Source organism: Hemiscyllium ocellatum, chromosome 33 (genome assembly GCF_020745735.1).
Source record: "Hemiscyllium ocellatum isolate sHemOce1 chromosome 33, sHemOce1.pat.X.cur, whole genome shotgun sequence".
Lineage (NCBI taxonomy): Eukaryota > Metazoa > Chordata > Chondrichthyes > Orectolobiformes > Hemiscylliidae > Hemiscyllium > Hemiscyllium ocellatum.
Window position 1 is genome coordinate 2,552,174 of NC_083433.1, and position 21,464 is coordinate 2,573,637.

At 47.9% G+C, this 21,464-nt stretch overlaps 1 protein-coding gene across 1 annotated transcript; it reads right to left on the bottom strand.

Annotated features, from left to right (window-relative positions):
• Positions 1 to 295: 295 nt before the first annotated feature.
• Positions 296 to 19,934, bottom strand: LOC132831141 (rho GDP-dissociation inhibitor 2-like). Its single transcript, XM_060849138.1, has 6 exons — positions 19,842 to 19,934; positions 14,905 to 15,087; positions 13,829 to 13,912; positions 7,628 to 7,704; positions 5,641 to 5,704; positions 296 to 1,198 (listed from the first exon to the last, which is right to left on the bottom strand). Exons 2-6 carry the CDS (start codon positions 15,080 to 15,082, stop codon positions 999 to 1,001), a joined length of 603 nt encoding a protein of 200 aa, XP_060705121.1. The 5' UTR covers positions 15,083 to 15,087; positions 19,842 to 19,934; the 3' UTR covers positions 296 to 998.
• Positions 19,935 to 21,464: the final 1,530 nt, after the last annotated feature.

Here is a 21,464-nt window from a genome sequence, read left to right on the forward strand (position 1 = left end):
AGATGCCTTTTAAATTTATTTGAAATCACAAGCCTTTGGTGTCATGTGACTTTGGAACTTGCCCTCCCCAGTCCAACACTGGCACCTCCACATCATGTATACATCAGGGTCTCCAGTCTGGGTGTGACTGAAACCCCTTGACCCAGTTCCCATTTCAGTGAAATCTCTTTCTGGGTCATCTTGAAGGCCTTGATGTATTTATTCGAAAGTAGCAGAGGTATTTTTTGCATCTGATTTTGACAATGCTTGAAAAAGAGGGGATTGTCAAATTTACTGAAAAACACATCAGAAAACAGAAGTTAAATGTGTCTTATTAACAGAATGGCAGCTGTGAGACCTGATAAAGGAAACTTGTAATTTACAATAAAACCAGCAAATCAGCAACAGACTGTATCTTAAATAGAGTTCATACAGCATTACGTTGTCACAGAAATTGTAGTCTTATTACAAGGTGTCAGCTCAATCACATCACCCAATCCTTGATCACACAACCTGGGTTTGGAGTGTTTCAGAGATCCTTTTACACAACACGGCACAAGAACATTGGGGGAAGGGGAGAGAGAGGACAGAGAACAGGAACAAATGAGAGTAGATAGGGAAGTGAAGCAGAAAGCCAAAGATAGAAAAGGGGAAGAGATTGAAAGTGGAGTCAGAGAGAGCAGGGAAAGAGAGAGAGAGAGAGAGAGCCAAGACACAGAGTGGGGGAACAGGGAGAGAGAAAAAGGATGAAGGCAAAACAAGAGAAAAGACAGAGAGGAAAGATGGAGGGTGGAGGAGAAAGAATGGACTGTGGGAGATGGAGGAATGAGAGGAAGAGGAAGTAAAGAACGATATTCCTCTCATTATTCCCTCACGTGGTGGGTCGTGGTTTACTGGAATGGTTTAGGGTTCTGGATGGTTTGATTGAACAGCTGAACTGGGTGTGTCTGGCATAGCAGGGAGGGTGCTGAGGAGGATGGCAGGGTGTTCACGCAGGAAGCTTCTCTCTCCCATACTGACTATTCTTTCCACTCCTTCTTCAGGGACAGGATCCACTCCCAGCTCAGGTGATCAGTCTTGTCATCATCTGTGAAGCTAGATTTCACAGAGTACTGGCCACGAGCTGTCATACCCTTCGGGGCTTCATCCACGGGGGATACAAACTCATATTCTTCGGTACGTGGACCATAACTACCCACCATGAAGGTCGTCTTCTCCACTATGGGGAGGAAGAGAAGATTAAAGAGAGAGTGAACTTTGACAGTAGCAACCATCACCGCCCAGAGTGCGGGCTTTCTAAAGCACTGCTTAATGTAGGAATCACAACCAACAACATTCACACATCAAGATCCCATTAACAGCAAGAATAATGCCAGTGCAGCACTAACTCAACACTGACCCTCCAACAGTGCGGCACGCCCTCAGCACTGAACCTCTAACAGTAAGTCACTCCCTCAGCACTGATCCACCGTCACTGCAGCACTCCCTCAGCACTGACACTCAGACAGTGCGGCACTCCCTCAGCACTGACACTCAGACAGTGCGGCACTCCCTCAGCACTGACCCTCCAACAGTAAGTCACTCCCTCAGCACTGACCCTCTGACACTGTGGCAATCCCTCAGCACTGACCCTCCGACAGTGCAGCACTCCCTCAGCACTGACCCTCCGACAGTGCGGCATTCCCTCAGCACTGACCCTCTGACACTGCAGCACTCCCACAGCACTGACCCTCTGACAGTGCAGCACTGCCTCAGCACTGACCCTCTGAGAGTGCAGCACTCCCTCAGCACTGACCCTCCAACAGTAAGCCACTCCCTCAGCAGGGACTCCCTGACACTGTGGCACTCCCTCAGCACTGACCCTCTGACAGTGCAGTACTCCATCAGCACTGACCCTCCAACAATAAGTCACTCCCTCAGCAGTGACCCTCTGACACTGTGGCACTCCCTCAGCACTGACCCTCCAACACTGCAGCACTCCCTAAGCACTGACCCTCCAACAGTAAGTCACTCCCTCAGCATTGATCCTCCAACACTGCAGCACACCCTCAGCACTGACCCTCCGACAGTGCGGCACTCCCTCAGCACTGACCCTCCGACAGTACGGCACTCCCTTAGCACCGACCCCTCCGAAAGCGCGGCACTTCGACAGCTAGGACCCTCCGACAGGGTGGCACTCCCTCAGCACTGACCCTCTAAGAGTGCGGCTCTCCCTCAGTACTGACCCTCCAACAGTGGAGCACTCCCTCAGCACTGACCCTCTGACAGTGCGGCCGTCCCTCAGCACTGACCCTCCGACAGTAAGTCACTCCCTCAGCACTGAGTCTCCGACACTGCAGGACTCCCTCAGCACTGACCCTCTGACAGTGCGGCTCTCCCTCAGTACTGACCCTCCGACAGTGTGGCACTCCCTCAGCACTGACCCTCTGATAGTGCGGCAGTCCCTCAGCACTGACCCTCCAACAGTGCGGCACTCCCTCAGCACTGACCCTCCGACAGGGCGGCACTTCCGCAGCTCGGACCCTCCGATAGGGTGGCACTCCCTCAGCACTGACCCTCCGACAGTGCGGCACTCCCTCAGCACTGATCCTCCGACAGTGTGGCACTCCCTCAGCACTGACCCTCCGACAGTACGGCACTCCCTTAGCACCGACCCCTCCGACAGCGCGGCACTTCGACAGCTAGGACCCTCCGACAGGGTGGCACTCCCTCAGCACTGACCCTCTAAGAGTGCAGCGCTCCCTCAGCGCTGACCCTCCGACAGTGCGGCACTCCCTCAGCACTGACCCTCCGACAGGGCAGCACTCCCTCAGCACTGACCCTCCAACAGTGCGGCACTCCCTCAGCACTGACCCTCCGACAGGGCAGCACTCCCTCAGCACTGACCCTCCGACTCTGTGGCACTCTCGGCACTGTCCCTCCGACACTGCGGCATTCCCTCAGCACTGACCCTCCACCAGTAAGTCACTCCCTCAGCACTGATCCTCCGACAGTGCAGCACTCCCTCAGGACTGACCCTTCAACAGTGCAGCATTCCCTCAGCACTGACATTCCCACAGTGCAGCACTCCCTCAGCACTGACCCTCCCACAGTGCAGCACTCCCTCAGCACTGACCCTACCACAGTGCAGCACTCCCTTAGCACTGATCCTCCGACATGGCAGCACTCCCTCAGTACTGACCTTCCAGCAGTAAGTCACTCCCTTAACACTGGCCCTCCGACAGTGCGGCACTCCTTCAGCACTGACTCTCCGACAGTGTGGCACTCCCTCAGCACTGACCCTCTGACACTGCGGCACTCCCTCATCACTGACCCTCCGACAACGCAGCACTCCCTCAGCACTGATCCTCCGACAGGTCTGCACTCCCTCAGCACTGACCCACCACCAGTATGTCACTCTCTCAGCACTGACCCTCTGACACTGCGGCACTCCCTCAGCACTGACCATCCAACAGTAAGTCACTCCCTCAGCACTGACCGTCCGACAGTGCGGCACTCCCTCAGCACTGACCCTCTGACAGTTCAGCACTCCCTCAGCACTGACCCTCCGACAGTGCGGCACTCCCTCAGCACTGATCCTCCGACAGTGTGGCACTCCCTCAGCACTGACCCTCCGACAGTACGGCACTCCCTTAGCACCGACCCCTCCGACAGCGCGGCACTTCGACAGCTAGGACCCTCCGACAGGGTGGCACTCCCTCAGCACTGACCCTCTAAGAGTGCAGCGCTCCCTCAGCGCTGACCCTCCGACAGTGCGGCACTCCCTCAGCACTGACCCTCCGACAGGGCAGCACTCCCTCAGCACTGACCCTCCAACAGTGCGGCACTCCCTCAGCACTGACCCTCCGACTCTGTGGCACTCTCGGCACTGTCCCTCCGACACTGCGGCATTCCCTCAGCACTGACCCTCCACCAGTAAGTCACTCCCTCAGCACTGATCCTCCGACAGTGCAGCACTCCCTCAGGACTGACCCTTCAACAGTGCAGCATTCCCTCAGCACTGACATTCCCACAATGCAGCACTCCCTCAGCACTGACCCTCCCACAGTGCAGCACTCCCTCAGCACTGACCCTACCACAGTGCAGCACTCCCTTAGCACTGATCCTCCGACATGGCAGCACTCCCTCAGTACTGACCTTCCAGCAGTAAGTCACTCCCTTAACACTGGCCCTCCGACAGTGCGGCACTCCTTCAGCACTGACTCTCCGACAGTGTGGCACTCCCTCAGCACTGACCCTCTGACACTGCGGCACTCCCTCATCACTGACCCTCCGACAACGCAGCACTCCCTCAGCACTGATCCTCCAACAGATCAGCACTTCCTCAGCACTGACTCTCCGACAGTGTGGCACTCCCTCAGCACTGACCCTCTGACACTGCGGCACTCCCTCAGTACTGATCCTCCGACAGGTCTGCACTCCCTCAGCACTGACCCACCACCAGTATGTCACTCTCTCAGCACTGACCCTCTGACACTGCGGCACTCCCTCAGCACTGACCATCCAACAGTAAGTCACTCCCTCAGCACTGACCGTCCGACAGTGCGGCACTCCCTCAGCACTGACCCTCTGACAGTTCAGCACTCCCTCAGCACTGACCTTCCGACAGTGCGGCACTCCCTCAGCACTGATCCTCCAACAGTGCGACACTCCCTCAGCACTGACCCTCCGACAGTGCAGCACTCCCTCAGCTCTGACCCTCTGACGTTTTGTTAGTACTCCATTGGAAAATTTACAATCCTCAGAGTATTCCAGCCAGCTCTCTCGCTGACAGCTCTGGGTGCAGCAGATCCTGCTCGGAGGTTGCGGTTGTGTTTTCGGCTGTATCCACCTTGTTTGACAGCAGCTACTGTGTCTCCTTCCTTCCCCCAGATTCCCTTAGCTGACCATCTCAGGAAAATCTCCTATTTCCTGTCAGGTAGAAGCTGAGGCGTGCCCTCCTGTGATTGGAATCGAAAGTGCATTGGTGAGGTGATCTTCACATACCACCCCATCCGTGTTTCTGTTTTGTCACGTTTCCTTTTACAATGTGCCCAGCTCAAAGTGACATTTCAACACTGACCAGCTAGCACGAAAGTCATGAGGGCATGCAGGGCAACAGCCATTCGGCACGTCTTGTTCATGTTGGTCCAACAAACCGTGCTGCCTATTCGAATCCCTTTCTCAGCTCTTGCCCCCTAGCCATGGTCTCCCTTGGCATCACATCAAATGACACATTCAGTCTTCTGAGGGTTTCTGTCTGTCACAGAAATACAGATTGTGATTCATCAGCTTGATTTGATGGAGGGGTTTCCCATGTTACCCCAGAGTGCGGTTAGAGGTCATGTACATTGTTGTGGGTCTGGAGTAATGATGGGGCAGATTTCCTTCCCCATTGTGTATCAGAACGGTTTTTTATAACAATCTGCGACCTACATCGATCCCAGCTTCATATTTTTAAACTGAATACAATTTCTCACTCTGACACTGTGGAATTTGACCTTAACCTGCAGAATATTGGTGAACGTGTACCTCATTCAGGAATATAATCCCTCCAATTCTCTGCCCCCACCATCGGCTGCCTCCCAGTGACCAAACCCAAAAATAATCCTTTACAAACATCACTCAGAAACCAATTCCAGTGACAAAGGAAAGATTCCCTGCCATTCTCAGCTGCCTCACCTTTTATCCCCTTCCTGTAGGTGGTTGCTATGTATTTCAATCCAGAAACAATTTCTTTATTGACCTAGAGAGAGAAATAGGTTTTAGTTCCCGGCTGGTAAAATACAAACAGAATAAAATGAGACTGGGGAATCTGTTGAGCTTACTACCCAAACACTCTCTGTTTCGATCAACTTTTCATTTCTTAAAATACAATTTCTGTTGGGTTGGAGAGAAACTACTTTTAGTAATAGGACTTCATACTAGAGAGGATTTCTGACACTCATTTTCCCATCATATATACCCAGAACAGTGACAGCTCCAAGTTAGGTACAGAGTAAACCTCCCACAATCCTTTTAAACTGAAAGCAAATCCCCCTTGACACTGTCCACATCAAATGGTCCCATGACAGGGACAACATGGGGCTAGGTACAGAGTAAAGGTCCCTCTACAGTATCTCCATCAAACATTCCCAAGGTATCTGACATCAAATCATAGAAACATAGAAGAGGCCATTCAGCCCTTTTAGTCTGCTCTACCATTCAATAAGATTGTGGGTAATCATCCAACTCAATCTCCTGTTCCTCTCCCCAAGCTATTTGATCCCTGTAGCCCCAAGAACTACACAAAATTAATCTAATCATTGCTGCCAGTCACTGATTTGATGAGAGTTGTATTGGTTACGAGCAATGACAACATTTCTCTCTCTCTCTCTCTCACTCTCTCTCTCTGCTGTCTGCTCCATTTCATCTTCACTGACAAACTGGAACATTATCTCACTAGGACTGATGGTGACAAACATAGTTTACAGTTTTGGAACAGGTTATTGACATTGGAATACAGGTTTGGCAGATTATGGTCAGGTTTCACAGAGTTAGGGCTGCTCTAAATGAGGTGGTTACAATGATTGAAGGATTGAATACGCTGGCTGGAGAGAAGCCTTTTCCCCATGGGGAGAGTGTGGTGTCCAGATCCCAGCAGGTCAACCTGAAGATTGGAACCAGATCATCCCGGTGCAAACACTTGTTCACACATAACAGGGAGTGGAAATCTAAAATTCCCTTCCCAAAGACAAGTTGGAGATTTGTTGGAAATGGAGATTAGAGGATATGGGGCAGGGGTTCTGGCATTTTTTGATGGATGATGAAACAAGTTTCAGCAGCCCCCTCCTGGGTCGAAGTAAACAGAGATACAGAGACAGAGGTCCACACTTCCCTCGGGACAAAGATTTAACCCTGGACCATCAGCCTGTGTGCTAATTCACACTAATGGGGATCAGTATGGAGTACAACCCACTCCTCTGGGGAAAACAGAAGAAAGATTCACTCAGAGGGTAACATCAGCCAAACCACAGAAATATCAGGCTTCCAAAATGGGCTAGAATTGGAGGAAATATATTGAGTCATACAGCACAGAAACGGACCCTTCAGTCCAACTCATCCATGCCTATCAGATATCCTAAATTAATCTAGTCCTATTTGCCAGCATTTGGCCCATATCTCTCTCAACCCTTCCCATTCATATACCCATCCAGGTGCCTTTTAAATGTAGTAATTGTACCAGCCTCCACCACTTCCTCTGGCAGCTCATTCCATACGTACACCATCATATGCATGAAAAACGTTGCCCCTTAAGTCCCTTTTAAATCTTTCTCCTCTCACCCTAAACCTATGTCTCTAGTTCAGGGCACACCCACCCTAGGGAAAAGACTTTATCTATTCACTCTATCCATGCCCCTCATGATTTTATAAACCTTTATAAGGTCACCCTTTCGCCTCCAATGCTCCAGGAAAAACAGCCCCAGCTTATTCAACCTCTCTCTTTAGCTCAAACCCTCCAACCCTGGCAACATCCTTGCAAATTGTTCCTGAACCCTTTCAAGTATCACAACATCCTTCCTACAGCATGGAGACCAGAATTGTATGCAATATTTGTTTGTGTCTCGATGACTGGATCAAACCAACATTGAGTCAGATAGGAAAAGAAATTGCTGGAGGTGAGACTGACTTTGAAATGGATTTTCACTTTGTAGGAGACGCCTTCCTTTAACACAAACTTTGTGTTCTTCAAGGCCTGGAGGTCACCTGTTAGGGCAGAAGATACAAAACCTTAAACACACGCCCCAACAGATTCAAGAGCAGCTTCTTCCCTATTGTTATTAGTCTGTTGAATGGACTCTGTAACTTCAATTAATGCTCATTTTGTTAATGTTGATCTTGCTTCACACACCTCCTGCACAGTGTAACCTGTATGCCTCATGCTGTCCAAGTACCCTTGATCTATATATCTTTGTTTGCTATGACCTGCCAGTATTGCTTGCAAACAAAGCCTTTCACTGTACTTAGGTACATGTGACTACAATAAATCAATTCAGATCAAATCAAATCAAAGATAAAAAATGCGGGTGCTGTAAATCAGAAACAAAAACATAAATTGCTGGAAAAGCTCAGCAGGTCTGGCAGCATCTGTGGAGAGAGAAACAGAGTCAATGGTTTGGGTGGAATGTCCTGAGGGAAGGTCATTGGCCAAGAAATGTCAACTCTGATTACACTCCACAAAGGCTGCCAGACCTGCTGAGCTTTTACAGCAATTTCTGATTTTGTAACAAATGAAAGTAATCTGCAGTGCCAGGAAGAATAGAAATGAGGGACCTGCATTTCTCTAACGCATTTCAGAACCATAGGATTACAACGTGCTTCATTTAAACAATTTTCAGCTCCAGTAAAGGAGGAAAGCTAGCACAGCAAGCTTCCACAAACAGCAATGCGATAACAGCCAGGAAACCCATTTCAGTCAAATACATTGTGGAATAAATGTTGAATGTGACACTGCAGGTGATCACCCCTGCTGAGCTTCAAGATAGTGGCTATAGGAACCTCTGCATCCATCCCGAAAAAACAGAGGAACCTTGGCTTGACTTTTCAACCATATATTGGAATTTCTGACTGTGCACCACTCCCTCTGCAGTGACCCTCCGACAGTGCGGCACTCGCTCAGCACTGACCTGACAGTGCCCACTCCCTCAGCACTGAACCTCTAACAGTGCAGCACTCACTCTGCAGTGACCCTCCGACAGTGCAGCACTCCCTCAGCACAGACCCTCTGACAGTGCAGCACTCCCTCAGCACTGACCCTCTGACAGTGCAGCACTCCCTCAGCACTGACCCTCCGACAGTGCAGCACTCCCTCAGCACTGACCCTCCGACAGTGCAGCACTCCCTCAGCACTGACCCTCCGACAGTGCAGCACTCCCTCAGCGCTGACTCTCCAACAGTGCGGCACTTCATCAGCACTGACCTGATAGTGCAGCACTCCCTCAGCACTAACTCTCCGACAGTGCGGCACTCCCTCAGCACTGACCCTCTGACATTGCGGCACTCACTCAACACTCAATGACCTGGTCTCCACAGCCCTCTGTGATAATGAGGTCCCTCGATATTTGATCTGCTGAGCCTTTGCTTTTGAGTTAAAACCGGGAAGGATAAGGATGGTGTCCTGAACATGAAATGGGGGAGAGCTGCTGAGGCTGGATTGGATTTTATTGAGTTGCATTGCGGATGGGGAGTGGTCTGTCGTGGTCCTAATCCCAAGTTCACTGTTCAGTCACATGTTCGAGACATGTGGTGGGCAGGAACTGCAATGGGCAGTTCACAATTCATGCTAGCAGGGGGCCCTGTGGCCTGGGCACTGCTGGCAGAGTGACCTTGGCAATGAGGTGAAGGTCTGAAAATGTGTTGCTGGTTAAAGCGCAGCAGGTCAGGCAGCATCCAAGGAACAGGAAATTCGATGTTTCGGGCATAAGCCCTTCATCAGGAATGTGCCTGGTAAGTGGTCAGTGCGACATCATTGTGGCCACACTGAGGATTTTCAGAGGAAACCCACAAGCTGTTACTTTGAGCAGAGTTTGGGAGGAAGGCTGTGTATGTGAACGAGTAATCCTGAATCCCAGACTCATTTTTAAAACATTATTTATTCAGACAAAGGATGAGGGTATCACTAGCTAGACCAGCATTGTTCACCCCTAATTACCCAGAGGACAGTTGAGAGTCAACCACACTGCTGTAGGTCTGGAGTCATATGTGGGACAGACCAGGTATTGTTGGCATTAGTGAACCAGCTGGGTTTCTCCCTGAGAATCGGTCATGTTTTAAAGTCATCATTAGACTCTTATTTCCAGCTTTTTATTAAATTGGAATCCCAGCATCTGCCTTGGTGGGACTTGAACACAAATCCCCAGAGTCTCTTGATTAACAGTCTAGTGATGAGACCATTGCATCTTGTTCTGTTCTGGGGAAATTGCTCAATCCCCACCATGACAGAGGCCAAAAAGTGAATTTGACAAAATCGTGAAATTTTTAAAAAGCTGATCTAATGGCGACCATATAACTATTTTCACTCATTGTTAAAACCCATCTGGTTCACTAATGTCCTTTAAGGAAGGAAATCTGCCTTCCTTACCCGGTCTGGCCTACATGTGACTCCAGACTCACAGCAATATTAATTCTTCACTGCCCTCTGGGTAATTAGAGACGGGTAATAGAAGTTGGCCCAGCCACATCCTGTGAAAGGATAAAAAAATTGCTTTCACAAATGCTGAGCAGTTCTATGTAGGAAGTGAATGCAAGCTGTCCCCACAGAGTGCGATCTGTGCAAGTGACTGACAGATAGACTGTCGCAAGCTGTTTCTGACAAAGTCCTTTTAAGGGAGAAACTGAGAAACGGAGCATAAGCATATTTGTCAGGTGTCAGCCCGAAAGATCTAATCAGAAGCCCAGCACGGCTTCCTGAGTCAGGGCTTTCAGTCACACTGAGAAACAAGCACAAAGCAACGTCAACTTTAGATTCCCCTCCAAAACTGAAAGGGTCTCACTTATTGAAACATCAGCCGTCCTTAAGCAGCAAGTTTAAAATTAATATGCCGTGAAAAAGAATGTATCTGTCAGTTCTGATTTATCTGGGGTCTTTCAGCATTTGGTGCTATGGTTTGCTTTGTGAACTGCCAGAAATGATGCTATCTCACAATGTCCTGAAATGTAACCGCATCCTGAGGGGGGAGGTTGGCACAGGGGGTGGGGGGGTGGGAGGAGGGGGGGGAGGTGGAGGTGAGCGGGGCGTTGAGGTATTTGTCTGTTTGTCAGACAATTTATTGAGGAGATTGTCAAATAATAGTGGATGACATTTCCCTGACTGTTTGAATTATAACCCAACCTGCAAAAATACACTGTGTTCACTTTGTGTTCCATCTATGATGCCCCAGAATTGAATGATAAAACTGAAGATGTGCATTTATGTAGCACCTTTTGCAGGAAATACTGAAACCAGTTTGTACACAGCAAGATCCCACAAACTGAAATGTGAGGCAGAAAAGAGACAGCTGTTGGCCCAGAGCCCTGATATGTTATGCCCACCCGAGAGGGCAGACTTCACTCTTATCTGAAAGCTAACACCTTCAGCAGTGCAGCACCCCCTCAGTACAATACCAGCATCAGTCTAGACCTTGGTGCACAGTCCCTCAGGTGGGTCTTGAACCCTCACCCTCTGAGTCACGGCCACCCAATGGCTGCTGTCACTGCTCAGAGGTCAAAGTGCTTTTGTCACTTTTGTAAAAAACCTGTTTCTCGTTTCAGGATCCTGGATGCACAATTGAATCCTTATGTTCCATTCACCTAAATACCAGTAGATGGACTGAATGGCCTCTCTGTGCTGGAAATGCTATTTTGCTCCATAGAATTTATTCTAGATGTTGTTTACCCGGTCTGTAGTTACACCTTTGACAAGGTTCCACACGGTAAGCTGATTAGTAAAGTTAGATCACATGGGATTCAGGGTGAACTTGCGAATTGGATACAAAATTGCCTTGACACCTGGGGGATGCTTGTGGAAGGTTGTTTATTGAACTGAAGACCTGTGACCAGTGGTGTTCCATCGGGTTTGGTACTGAGTCCACTTTTATTTGTCATTTATATAAATGATTTTTACAGTCATACAGTCATTTAGATGAGAATATAGGAGGTATGGTTAGTAAGTTTACGGGTGACACCAAAATTGGTGATATAGTGGACAGTTAGTAAGGTTATTTAAGATGACAAAGGGATCTTGATCAATTGATCAACGGAGGAGTGGCAGATGGAGTTTAATTTGGATAAATGCAAGGTATTGCATTTTTGTAAAATAACCAAGGACAGGACTTATACAATTTAAAGTAGGGCCCTGCATGATATTGAAAATGTGTTGCTAGAAAAGCGCAGCAGGTCAGGCAGCATCCAAGGAACAGGAGATTCGACGTTTCGGGCATAAGCCCTTCTTCAGGAAGAAGGGCTTATGCCCGAAACGTCGAATCTCCTGTTCCTTGTATGCTGCCTGACCTGCTGCGCTTTTCCAGCAACACATTTTCAGCTCTGATCTCCAGCATCTGCAGTCCTCACTTTCTCCCTGCATAATGTTGTCGAACAGAGAGACCTAAGTGTTCAGGTACATAATTCTTTGAAATTTACATCACAGATAAACAGGATGGTTAAGAAGGCATTTGGCACACTTGTCTTCACTGCTCGAACCTATGAGTATAGGAGTTGGGATGTTATGTTGAGGTTGTACAGGACATTGGTGAGACTTCTTCTGGAATATCTGTCCTGTTATTAGAAGGATATTATTAAATTGGAGAGGGTTGAGAAGTGACTCACCAGAATGCTGCAGCAATGAAGGGTTTCAGTTATAAGGAGAAAGTGGATCTTTTCTCCCTGGAGTATAAGAGGTTGAGGGCTGACCTTATAGAGGTTTATAAAATCATTTGGGCATAGATAAGGTGAATAACAAAACCCTTTTCCCTAAGATAGGGGAGTTCAAAACTAGGGGACACATTTTTAAGGTCAGAGGAGAAAGCTTTACAAAGGACATGAGGGGTAACCCTTTTACACAAAGGGTGGTTACTGTGTGGAATGAACTACCAGAGGAAGTGGCAGATACAGGTACAGTTACAACATTTCAAAGATATTTGGAGAAGTTCATGAATAGGAAAGGGTTTGGAGGGATATGGGCCAGGAACAGGCAGGTGGGACTCGTTTAGTTTGGGATTATGTTCGTCATGGACTAACTGGACCGAAAAGTCTCTTTCCACGCTGTATGACTCGACAAATATTTTGTTAGTCAACGCTGTGCAAACTCCAGAAAGTGATTCTTTGCTGGGAGAGGTATTTCTGTGATGGGTCACAGCTGGAATCAATGCCTGGGCAATAGTTTGATTTGGCCATTACCCCTTGCCCAGTTCATTGCCACTCAGCGGGCCAACATGATCTGTTTGTGTTTGAAGTTATTGGAGTTGTTATCCTTATCAATAATTCAAAATGAATGAAGTAGGAGAATTGGTGGCAGGGTCCTGGAGTCAGTGAGGATCACCAACTGCCCAGGATTCTCCTTGAGGTTATAGATTAACATCTATACTGTGACAGGCCACACCAGGGAGAAATATTATTGAGGTGGTAGAGAAACTGTTGCATTTTCTTTGAGTTAGCTTTGTTTCTCACTGTTTGGGGGAAAGGGCTGTTTGGGTGGAACAGAAGGAGGTTAAACCCCACTCGGTGAAGCCTCCAGGAATACACCCAACCAGAGTTAGCATCTCATTAACAATCCAGTGGCATCCAGCCTGAATCTCAGATGAGACTCGGGTGAGGCAGTTTTCACATCTCCTAGTAACTGGTTAACAAGGAGAGTGCTTGTGGTTAATGAGTGACTCAAGTATTGGGATCAGAATAGATTTAAAGCAAAATTAGATGCAAATTTATGCAATGTTTATAATCCACAAAGTCCCCTCAGTTATTGGACTGTTTCATGGTCTGTCAAATTACCAAGGCTATTTTCTCATGTATAAAACACATCATACTCAGTTTTTTACTGCTCTGGGTAGTGGGAGATGGATCGTTTTCTTTATTCATTCATGGGATAAGGGCATCGCTGGCGAGACAGCATTTATTGCCCATCCCGAATTGCCCAGAGGGCAGTTAAGAATCAACCCCTTGCTGTGGGTCTGGATTCTCATGTATGTCAGACCAGGTAAGGACAGCAGTTTCCTTCCTATAGGACATGAGAGAGCAGATATCGCTGTGTCCCACTGTCTGAGGGACCTCCCCAACCCTTCACTGTCCAAAATACTGGCTATCAGCAAAGGCAGCTTCCTCGATGGATTATCAACATGTACAGGCCCCAACAACATACCAGTAAGGTCCATGGTGATTGGTTCTGGTGCTTCGGTGCAGATGAGAGTCATTCGTGTCACAGTCACGTTGGGAACATTTGGATCTAGAACAGAGTTTTCAGGCGTTACTGATTGTAAACTGACCACTCAGTCCCAGCATCAAACTTTCCACCTGTGTCCCTCACTGTGCTCAAATGCAATCTCATTCCATTCTCAACCCTCACCCTGTCCCCACCCTCTCACTATACCTCTAAACCCCGCACTATCCCACTCCTGCTCAACATGTCATGAATCCTACATTTGAAAATGTGTTGCTGGTTAAAGCACAGCAGGTTAGGCAGCATCCAAGGAATAGGAAATTCGACGTTTCGGGCATAAGCCCTTCATCAGGAATATTCCTGGATGCTGCCTAACCTGCTGTGCTTTAACCAGCAACACATTTTCAGCTATGATCTCCAGCATCTGCAGACCTCACTTTTTACCCGATGAATCCTACATTCCCCATATCACTTACCCATCCACCTCCAGAAACACAGGATTCCCTCTTTGCCTCATTGCCTTCTCCCCCTTCACACCCTCGGGGTAGGGGAATGCCTCCTGCCACACCCTCATGCTCATTGCCTTCCGTATCTACCTCCTGCCTCCCTATTGCCTGCATTCCTCAGGGTTAGGGGCTGGGCTTAGGGTCAGGGTTTAGGGTTTAGAGTTAGGCTTAGAGTAAGGATTTAGAATTTAGGGTTATGGGCTAAGGTTGGGGGTTAGGGATGGGCTAGGGTTAGGGGGTTAGAGAGTCAGGGGTTAGAGTTTAAGGGTCAGGAGTTCAGGTCAGGGTTAAGGGTTAGAGTTTAAGGGTTAGAGGTCATGGTTTAGGAATAAATGTTTGGGTTAGAGTTTAGGATTGCAGTTAAGAGTTAGGGTCAGGGTTAGGTTTATGTTAGCATTTAAGGATTAGAAGTTTGAGTCAGGGTTAGGGTCAGGGTTTAGGGGTTAGGAGTTCGAGACAGGGTTAGGGTCAGGATTTAGGGGTTAGGAGCTCAGGTTAGGGTTTAGGGTGAGAGTTAAGGGGTTGGGGGTCAGGGTTCTAAAGCACACTGACCTGACACCAGGGGTAAGTCTGCTCCCAGGAGAGTTTTCTTGTACTTTGCCAGACTCTCATCCTCAGCATCAAGCTGCACAATCTCGGCGAGGGATTTCTGAGCCGGCGGCTTGTAGTTGAGCGATTTCTCCTCTTCATCATCGGACACGGCTTTCTCGTTGTGTTTCTCTTCCGTCATTTCAGCTGAGGAGGTGGATGGAGCTGGGTCATTCCGGGAGAACCTTCACCAGATGCTCAGTTCCCTTCCTCCCCCTTCCCACATCATCGCTACTTTCCCAAGGATCCAGAATCAAGTAGGCTGTTCATTGACAAAGTCGTCTAGTGTCCCAGTCTTCACCCAGTGATTGTGTCTGTTTCTGTGTATCTGTATGTATGGGTTTGTGTGTGAGAGAGGGGATGTCCGTGTGTGTGTGAGAGACAGAGAGTATGAGAGTTTGTCTGTGTGTGTGTGTGTGTGTGTGTGTGTATGTGCGAGGGAGTGTGTTTGTAAGTGTATGTGTCTGAGTGTGTGTGTGAGAGAGAGAGAGTGTGTGACAGTGTGTGTGTGTTTGTGTGTATGTGAGAGAGAGAGAGGGAGAGAGAGAGAGAGAGCTAATATGATCACTGACTGCTGTGTGAGGCTAGAGAGCTCCATTTAAAATATAAATGAAATACTGTGAATGCTGGTGATCTGAAATAAAGACTGAAACTGCTGGAGAAACTCAGCAGGTCTGGCAGTGATTGTGAAGAGAGAAACAGAGTGTATATTTCGCTTCCTGAATGCATCTTCTTCAAATCTTACCTTTAGATTGTATCCAGGGCCACAGTTTGTTTTCTGTTGTTGTTTTACTGAGGTGGCCTTTGTCTAGTTATCTCCTCCCTTCGTGTTACATTCAGGTGCCTGTTTCATGGAGGAATTCAGCCTCATTTGGATAAACCTGTGTGTCCTGCCTCCACCCACTCTGACTGGAACACCATGACGCTAGTTTTTGTTTAATCTCTTGGCCTAGGTCTCTCTCTAACCTTCTCTACCCCTCTACCTCTCTTTCCCCTCTTTAATAGCCTCCTTGTAACAGCATCCCTTTTGGAAATATTTGATCATCAGTCTAACATTGTCTTGTGCCTCAGTGTCCACAGATCCTTGAAAGCAACACGTGAATGAAGTGGTTAACAGGGCATATTGGGATATTTGCTTTTCTTAGTCAAGCCATTGGAGGTTATGATGAATCTGTGTCAGACATGAGTTAGGCCACAGCTGGAGCGCTGTGTGCAATTCTGGTCACCAGGAGAGGAAGGGTATGGCTGTGTGAGCAGGTGTGCAGAGGAGATTCACCCGGATTCTGCCTGGGCTGGAGTGGCTCAGTGAGGGAGAGATACTAAAGGGACTAGGGCTGTCTCCCTTTGAACAGAGAAGGTTGAGGGGGATTTGGTTAAGATGTATAAACTTATGAGGGGTATAGATTGGGTAGTTAGGGAGAAACCTTTCCTCTCATTAACCAGGAGACAAAGATTTAAGGGAAAAGTCAGGAGGTTTAGAAGGAATTTTCAGAAAAGTTGTTTCACCCAGAGGGTGGTGGATATCTGGAACTCACTGCCTGAAAGGATCGAGGAAATGGGAATCCTCAAGACACTGAAGAAATATTTGGATGTACACTTGAGATGTCAAGGCATATAAGGTTATGGGCCAGGAGATGGAATATGGGGTTAGAATAGAATATGTTTGATAATGGGCACAGACTGGATGGGCCAACAGGGCTCTTGCTGTGTTGTTATGATCCATGTTAAATCTTCAGGAGCATTTTGGAGTATTTTGCATTATTAAAGCAGCTATGAAAATGCAGGTGGTTGTTTCATGGACCAGAGTCATGTGATTGATGTTGGTGAACAAATATGGGAGAATAAAGCAAAGAATTGCAGAGGCTAGAAATCTGAAAACAAAGACAGAAATTACTGGAGTAACTCAGCAGGTCTGGCAGCATCTGTGGAGAGAGAGAGAGAGTTAAACATTTAACCCCTCTAAACATTTCGGGTCCAGTAGCATTTGGTCAGAACTGACTGTAGCTTAGAAAAGTGCACTATTTATCCTGAAGGCAGAGGGTGGGGCAAGGGAGAGAGGGAAAACATAGGCAGACAAAGGGATAGTTTTCTTTCTCTCTCTCTCTCTCTCTCTCTGGGCTCCATCCCCACCTGCTCACTTACTCCTACATCTACCTTACCACCTTTCCCCAACTACTGTCAGTTCTGAGGAAGGGTCACTGGGCCCAAGATACTGACTCTCTCTCTCTCTCTCTCCACAGATGCTGCCAGACCTGCTGAGTTTCTCCAATACTTCCCAGGAAGGATGTGTTTTCCTAGGTGTCCAAACACAGCAGTGGATCATTGGAGTTGAATAGTTGAAGCTGCTGAAGTTGTTTGAGGGAAGTTCAGTAGAAAGCTGCACCTTGTGTTGTGAAATGATTGAGAAAGGCAGTGTGTGTGCCAACATCTTCCTGTTGCAAACGCTGAGGTCTGATGAACTGGGGACACTGTTTGTAAAGTGTGCGTGTTGGTTATAATGCAATGCTGACCCCTTTAGTTTAAATGGTGCTGGTATTACACAATTCTCTTATAGCATGAGATTGCATGAGTTCAGAACTACCGCATTATAGCAGAACTGACCATTCTTTAACAGGGCCAGTACAGGCAAGGTAGGCTGAATGGCCTCCTGCTGCGCCATAATATTCTACGTCTTGTGTTCTACACTCGATGAGCAGCCAACATCCTGGAATTGGAGATTTCTGAAGCCACCGGGTTGTGTTTGGGAGGGTGTGAGCAGCACAAGAAATATTTTTAGAACACCTCAAACTAATTCACAAACTAAGCACACCCACTCTAGCCTCCCCTCACCTCTTCCCCTCCCCCCTCCGGTGTCGAACTGCAATTTAATATTTCTCATCACCAAGCTCTGCGCACAGAGTTTCTGTGACAGGAAGTGGGTGAAATGACAGTTGGTTTTGTATCACGCAGAATGGAGACATTAGAGGCACAGGGATGAAGAATCATGTTAAACTTATTAAAAATATCCTGAGGCATATCCCAGGTGGGATTGGGAAATGTGTGAATACAGGTTGACAGTAAAAGCACAGAAACCCTGTCACTCAGCTTCCAAACAAACAGCCCAGGGAAAAGGCCAGTTGGAACAGATCAGATTCGATCTTTGCTCCATGCAGAATTATGCTGGCCTCCAAAAAAATGACCTCTGACCTAGGATCAGAGCGCAGGGTCAGAGTGCAACAGCCAGGCAATGGGGAAAGCAGTAAGGTATGCTGATGGGGGTGAGATGAAGAGAAGGTAGAGCAGAAATGCCAGTATATATCTGCTGGGCCGAATGGTCTTTTGCTCCTCTAGAAATTCAACATAATTTCAACAAATGAAAAATTGTGATTTTTATTTGTAAGCTATATTTTTCCCTGCTCTGAGCTCCCACGTTTGCTGCACCATACTGCGCCATGAACTGGACATCAGTGAATAATCTTCACAAATACTCAGGCCCTGAGACAGAAAGAATTGAGGCTTCATTTTACCCAAATTAGGCCATTCAGCCCATTGAGTCTGCTGCGCATTCGATCATGGCTGATATGGTTTTCAACCTCATCCTCTCCTTAACTCTTGACCATCTCACTAAATAAGACCTTTCTATCCCTGTCTTAAATACACTCAATGACTTTGTCTCCACAGCCCTCTGTGGCAATGTGTTCCACAGATTCCCCACCCTCTGGCTGGAGAAATGCCTCCTCACCTCAGTTCTAAAGAGTTGTCCCTTCACTCTGAGATTCTGCCCTCCAGGCCTAGTCTCCCCAGCAACTGGCAATATCTCAGTTTCTTGTCCAATTCTCTTCTCTGTGCTGCAGTTCAGCTTTCCCCCTGTGTTGCTGATCCTTCAGTTCCCATACAACAGTGGTCATTATTCATAGGATAGGTTCCACAGTGAGGACTGACTAGCTTACCAATTGTGGGAGTCTTCACTGGCCAACTCTGACCATGTTTTTAACGCAATGCCACACCTTGCCATTAAAAACAATCTTCTGACTGATATTTCCCATCCATCCCAAACTAAGGATGGGAAGGTTAATTGCAACGCTGCAGCACTGAATACAGCAGTGTAATAATGAGGCTAATAACCCAAAGCAGTTCAAACCCTACCCTGGGATGGTTGGGAGAAATAGATGCCGTAATTCAAATGACAAATTGCTGCAACTTATTATTAGATTGTCATCAAATTCTGCCTGAATGAATTACAGCAGAGTCTGCAGCAATGTGGTTATTCCAGTGACAGACCAATTGGGAGGATGTTTGACTGTCCAGAGAAATGACTGAGCTTGGTTGAAGAATTCTGTGCTGGGACGAAGCTATAGCTCAGCACTATTGAAGAACAATTAAAATACAGGTCAGAAACGGCCAAGGTACCCGTGAAAACTTTACTTCCAAACAGAAAACCCCTCAGCTCCAGCTGAAGTCAGAGACCTCAGTCCAGACCAGAGCAAGCTAATGGGCTCTACAGACAGGTAGGAGTCCCCAGTTAAAGATGGCAATAAAGACAACCCCCTTCCCCAGGCACAGCACCTTGTAAAGGACTGTGAGGAGCAACAACTCGCGGCCATTCTGACAGCCCCACCCAGGAACCTGGCATCTCAAAGGGTAGAGAGCTGTCTAACTGGGCGATTACTGTGTAACCATCGCACCCACTGCCTGGAGATGCCTATCTCATGGACAGCGTCTGATCAATAAAACGGAGAGATTTAGTTACTTGGAGTTCAATTGAACAGAAAGCATGCAGCCATCAGACCGGAAAAATTCTGCAGTTGCAGACGGTGAGAGATATTAAACTGAACACAAACTCTCGTCGTGACCCCATGAGGACTGGCTCCAGGAAACCGCCTGTTATAAAATCATTAGCTTCAGGGGGGTCTGCGACTCACCGTTGCAGTTGCTCGTCGATACTGGGCTCGTTAGGTCACACCTTGGAATCAATTCGAAATCTACTCGGAATCAACTCAGCAGAACCAGAGACAGGAAATGTGGCCACTGATGTCACGGCACTGAAGCCCAATGTTTGATTGGCAGATGTTTGAAATCCTAGTCCCCGCCATCTCCTGTCTGTACCCCTAGACCCCACCCAACTAACCCCCATTGCCTATACCCCCAGACCCCTACCCCCATCCCCCACTGCCTGTACTCTCAGACCCCTACCCCCATCCCCCACTGCCTGTACCATCATCTACCCCACCCACTCATCCCCCACTGCCTGGACCATCATCTACCCCACCCCCTCCAACTGTCTGTACTCTCAAATTGCAGCCCCACAACCACTGTCTGCACCCTGACACTGAACCCCTGTCCTCTACCCTCAGACTGTGTTCCCCATCCTCACCCCAGCGTGAACTGCCAGTTGTCGTAGTGCATATAGGCACTAATGATATAGGTTAGAAAAACGGGATGAGGTCTGACAAGGAGAATTATGGGAGTTAGGAGCCAAGTTAAAAAGTAGGACCTCAGAGGTGGTAATCTCAGGATTGTTGCCAGTGCCATGTGCCTGTCAGAGTAGGCATGTTAGAATCTGCAGGATGAAAGTGTGGCTTGAGAGGTGATGCAGGAGGGAGGGGTTCAGACATTTGGGACATTGGGACTGGTTCTCGGGAGGTGGGACAATTACAAATTGGCGGTCTACACCTGGCCAGACTGGAACCAATGTCCTAGGGGGTGCTTTCACCAACGCTGTTGGGGAGGGTTTAAACTAATGTGGAGGTGAGTGGACAGTAAGGAGGTAGGAACTAAAGCCTGTAAGGAACTAGATAATGAAGTCAGAGTGGCTAAGGGGAAGAGGAGGCAGGAAGCAGATGATGAACGCAACTGGTCTGAGGTGCATTTGTTTTAATGTAACAAGTGTAGTAGGTAAAGCAGGTGAACTTGGATTAGTAACTGGGAGTATGATGTTATTACAATTACTGAGACTTGGTTCAGGGAAGGGCATGATTGACAACTAAATATCCCAGGATATCAATGCTTCAGGCAGGATAGATAGAGAGGTAAAAAAGGTTGGAGGAATTGCATTACTGGTCAGAGAGGATATCCCAGCTGTGCTCTGAAGGAGGGCACTATGGAGGACTCAAGCAGTGAGGCAATATGGACAGAGTTCAGAAATAGGAAGGATGTGGAAACAATGTTGGGGCTGTACTACAGACCTCCCAGCAGCGAGCGTGAGATAGAGGGACAAATATGTAAATAGATTGTAGAAAGATGGAGGAGCAACAGGGCGGCGGCGATGGGAGATTTTAATTTTCCCAACATTGACTGGGATTCACTCGGTTTTAGAGGTGTATATTGAGCAGAATTTGTAAGGAGCATCCAGGAGGATTTTCTAGAGAAGTGTGTAAATAGTCCAACTCAGGAAGGGGCCGTACTGGACCTGGTGTTGGGAAATGAGCCCGGCCAGGTGGATAAAGTTTCTGTAGGGGATTACTTTGAGATCCCAATTCCGTAAGTTTTAGAATACTCATGGACAAAGACAGGGGTTGTTCTAAAGGAAGGGTGCTAACTTGGAG